This window comes from Sinocyclocheilus grahami, unplaced genomic scaffold (assembly GCF_001515645.1).
Source record: "Sinocyclocheilus grahami isolate Dianchi unplaced genomic scaffold, SAMN03320097.WGS_v1.1 scaffold61.1, whole genome shotgun sequence".
Lineage (NCBI taxonomy): Eukaryota > Metazoa > Chordata > Actinopteri > Cypriniformes > Cyprinidae > Sinocyclocheilus > Sinocyclocheilus grahami.
This window is the reverse complement of record NW_015505240.1, coordinates 1,594,644-1,599,149: the sequence shown is the minus strand read 5'-3', so window position 1 is coordinate 1,599,149 and position 4,506 is coordinate 1,594,644. Positions and strand designations below refer to the sequence as shown.

General features: G+C 33.6%; 1 protein-coding gene across 1 annotated transcript in view; it reads left to right on the top strand.

Annotated features, from left to right (window-relative positions):
- Positions 1-2,845: 2,845 nt before the first annotated feature.
- The window catches only part of LOC107584635 (protein ERGIC-53-like), a 15,262-nt gene continuing 13,601 nt past the window's right edge, over positions 2,846-4,506 (top strand). Inside the window, exons 1-2 of the mRNA XM_016271345.1 lie at positions 2,846-3,105; positions 3,987-4,141. Of these exons, the coding sequence (XP_016126831.1) occupies positions 2,913-3,105; positions 3,987-4,141 (348 nt within the window). The 5' untranslated portion in view covers positions 2,846-2,912. The remainder of the gene's footprint in view (positions 3,106-3,986; positions 4,142-4,506) is intronic.

Here is a 4,506-nt window from a genome sequence, read left to right as displayed (position 1 = left end):
CCAGTTTCTTTTAGCTGTCAGGGTCAGCTGATGTTAACCTTAGAGTGAGGTCATCCCCTCATTAGCCCTCAGCTATTAGCATAGAAAGTGAATGGTGTGGGATTATAACAGACCCCCATCATGTCCTGCTGAGGGTTTGGGACACCCCTATGAAAAAGACACCTCAGGAGCCCCTGCTCTCCATTTGGCTCTGATCCCTTCCACATGGTGCTAGTGCTGCGTTACCACTGACCTGAGAGCAGGGGGTCGATCATTGGTCAGAATCTACCTGATGCAGTCCACAGTGAGAGATCACGCCAACCATGCAATCTCATAAAGATAGCACTCTTTAAGAGCTTAATTACAGGTTCACTAGCAGGATAAGAGGACGTGCTGAGAGTCTTTTGTTCTGTCAATCAAGGTGTGTGTACTGAGAAGGTACTTACCCAAAGCTTTATAGCACATAACTTCCTGTTCCTTCTGAATGCTTTGATATAGCACTGTACAGAACTGTGAATATATGTGTAAATTGTGCATGACAGCTGTACCATATAATATATTATTTAAAAATAAAAAAACATGATTAAAAAACCTTTGACTACAAAAAGTATATATACTTAGCACTAAATATTTACATATTTACACACACAAATATGTATATATATATATATATATGTGTGTGTGTTATTATATATATATATATATATATATATATATATATATATTACAATTAAATATGTATACATATGGTGTGTGTGTGTGTGTGTGTGTGTATACTGTGTGTATATATATATATATATATATATATATATATTCATTTATTTACGTGTGTGTGTGTACATGTAAATGTGTATGCGTGTACTATGTATATATGTTGTATGATAAATATATTTATGTTCATATCTATTTATACTCTTATGTGTGTATATATGCTGTATGTGTATACATATTTTAATATATTTTTATTTATAAATTTATATTTATAATGCACAATATAATATATTTTAGAGTGTATTTTATAATGTAATATATTTAGTGTATGTATATATGTATTATATATTATTGTGTGTGTGTGTGTGTGTGTGTGTGCGCCAGGGTTTAAATTGGGCCGGGGACGTCCGGGGTTTGAGCCCTGGCAGGGTTAGTTATTGACTAATTATTGGCTCGACATTAACGCCAGAGATGTAAGCATGCTGAGGTAAAAAATCTAAATGAAAAGTTTTTATATTTAAAATACAGTTAGTTAGGCAACATCACACAACGTTTTTACTATTAAGACTGTTTAATAGTTATATAAACCGTTTAATAAGCAAATACAATAATATTAGGTCACTTACATTTTAGGCGGAACCACAGCAACCAGCCGATTCATTGCGGATTGATTCCGTGTTCTGAACGAATCGGTTGAGTCAAAGTTTCATTAGCCCAAGCATAAACATCTGAGGAATCTGCCGTTTGAACGAATCGCTTGAATGAACAACTCAGTGACTCACTCATTAAACGCTCACTACTGGCACCTTGCTGGCGTTTTCATTTAGTTTAAAAGTATCATTTTCACCATCATTTCTTGTTTGTATATTCCAAAAAATATTTAAAACAGTCTTATAACATTATTCAATGCAATTGTATTTTTTCAGTGTAAATGATTTCATTTGATAACGTAGAGATAACAATAATCACATTATTATAATTGAATTTATAGATTAAATGTAAGAATCTGAAATGAAAGATGAAGTATTAAAGAGGTTAGGGGGGAAATGCCCTCTATAAAGGTAAAAAATGCCCTTGGATTAAATATAAAAAAAATGCAGATTTATATGTCACAGCTGATAGAAAACTGATAAGAATAATGCTTCAGAATAAATCATATTTTATGATTTTTTTAAATTATATATATATATATCTATATATATATTAGTGGTGTCAAACGATTAATGGCATCCTAAATAAAAGTTTTTACGTAATATATGTGTGTCCTGTGTATATATAAATATACACAAATGCATGTATATATTTAAGAAAAAAATTATATTTCTATATTAAATATATGTATATATAACATAAATTATATAAATATACATGTAATAAATATAAAAAAAACATGCAGATTTATATGTCACAGCTGATAGAAAACTGATAAGAATATTGCTTCAGAATAAATCATATTTTATGATTTTTTTAAATTATATATATATATATCTATATATATATATTAGTGGTGTCAAACGATTAATGGCATCCTAAATAAAAGTTTTTATGTAATATATGTGTGTCCTGTGTATATATAAATATACACAAATGCATGTATATATTTAAGAAAAAAATTATATTTCTATATTAAATATATGTATATATAACATAAATTATATAAATATACATGTAATAAATAATAATAAATGTAATGTAAATGTAAATATTTTCAAAATATATACTGTATGTGTGTGTATTTATATATACGTAATACATCTACACAGTACACACAAAATATTACGTAAGTAAAACCTTTTATTTTGGATGCGATTAATCGTTTGACACCACTAATATATATATATATCAAATATCAAATCCCAATTTAACCCCTGGTGCTAGCCTATCAAAAATACTGTATTAGCCGCCAGTCTAAACCGTTTGAAAAAAGCTCCTATAAATGTAATCTTACCGCGGCAAGAATAACTGTTAACACCTCTTTGGCAAAAATTTGTGTTACTATAGTAACTTACTAGTGTGCTATGACCTGTGTTTATACAGTCTAAGGCTATGACACGTCTAGTAACAAGTCATCAGTAACTGAAAACGAGGCTCAAAGCGGTTCTCTTATTAATTCCCCGTCTGTCAATCAAGCGCTTCAGCCAATGAGAGAGCGCCCTGTTGGCCCTTCAGAGTTTCCAGTCATCCCGCCCCTCTCTGCGCTACGTCAGCACTCAGATTCAAACATGGCGGTGCCCATAGCCAAGTGCCTGGCAGCTTATGCCTATTTATTACTAATATCTTTAATATTTCCGCACGCTTTCGCTGACAATGCTTCCGAGGACTCGCCGCACCGGCGCTTTGAGTATAAATACAGTTTCAAAGGGCCACATCTGACACAGAGTGATGGAAGTATCCCATTCTGGATTCATACTGGGAGTAAGTTTATCCATCCAGCTGTATCGCTGTCTGTTATCTGTCAGTATGTTTAGTCCATGTACATACTTGTAGTTTAAATTCCCCATTAAATGTTTGTGAAGTTGCATTGAAATGAACTGAGCCAGTGGTGCAATCATTAGTGAATGATAGGTTGCATTGCTTTTGCATGTGGGGGTTCTTGTAATAATGCAAATTATGATATTTTGTGACATATCTTAAGGTAAACTATGCACACACTCAGTTCTGATATGTTTGGTGCACTGCCAGCTGGGTTTTTTATGGTGTGTTGAGAAAACAACAGCTGCTTTTTAATAAAAAGTGTCATTTTGATTAGTCATCAGATTCACATAATCATTTTTGATGCATAATCTTGGTGACATTGTTAAAACTGTGATTAGTAAATATATGCATGCAGTTTCACAGCTGACATGGCACTAGTTTTCCTAAAGGGTTAAACAAATCTGTCTCGGCATGTGCGAAGAGCAAAGTTCTGTTTTGCAACACTTGCTAAATCTCTCATATACACTGCACATATTAGCCGGCAGGAGCAATAAATGCTGTTTACTTAGTCATCAGATTTAATGTTGTGGTTTCTGTCATGTTGTTCTGTTTAAATCGATTTATCTCAACAGAGAAGTATGCTGTCAGGGAAGTCTCTGCTCTGAAACCTGGTATTGTGCCAGATATTACATGAGTGTGTGATGATAAAATTATATAACGTAAATGCTTTCTATATTCTCTAATATAAGAGATACTGATGGCTTTGGTAACTGACAAATGCTCAGAAACTCCTGGTTTTGAGAAACAACCCTTTAATAAAAATAAATTGGGGAAACTAATTTTCTAATTCATGCATTTTCCCATTTCCATCTTCTCTCCAGATGCCATTCCTAGTTCAGATCAGATCCGAATCACCCCCTCTCTGCGAAGCCAGAAGGGTTCGGTATGGACAAAAAACCCTGTAAGTTTTGAACACTGGGAAGCTGAAGTGGCATTCCGTGTGTCCGGACGAGGACGAATGGGAGCAGATGGATTGGTAAGAAGGGGGGAAATAATTCTTAGTATTAATCTAATAAATATTATATGAAAGAACTGTTTATTTATTTATATATGTGAGCCTTATTTCTGCATTTGTGGCTATAGGCAGTTGTAAACGTATAGAAGCACAGACTCAAATTGTTATGTTAATGACAGTTGAGGGTCATGTTGACCCTTTTAGGGGTATGGCAGTCTTGGACTTGTGTCACAGGTTGAATCCCAGATCGGTGTGATCTGTGAGCTAAATTATTATTGATAGAACCCTTTTGAGTTCTTAAGTTGAGCATTTAACCCTTGTTTCTCCAGTGTGCATTAGGCTTGCCGCGATAGATGGTGCTGACGGTGATACCGGTGTTAAACCTC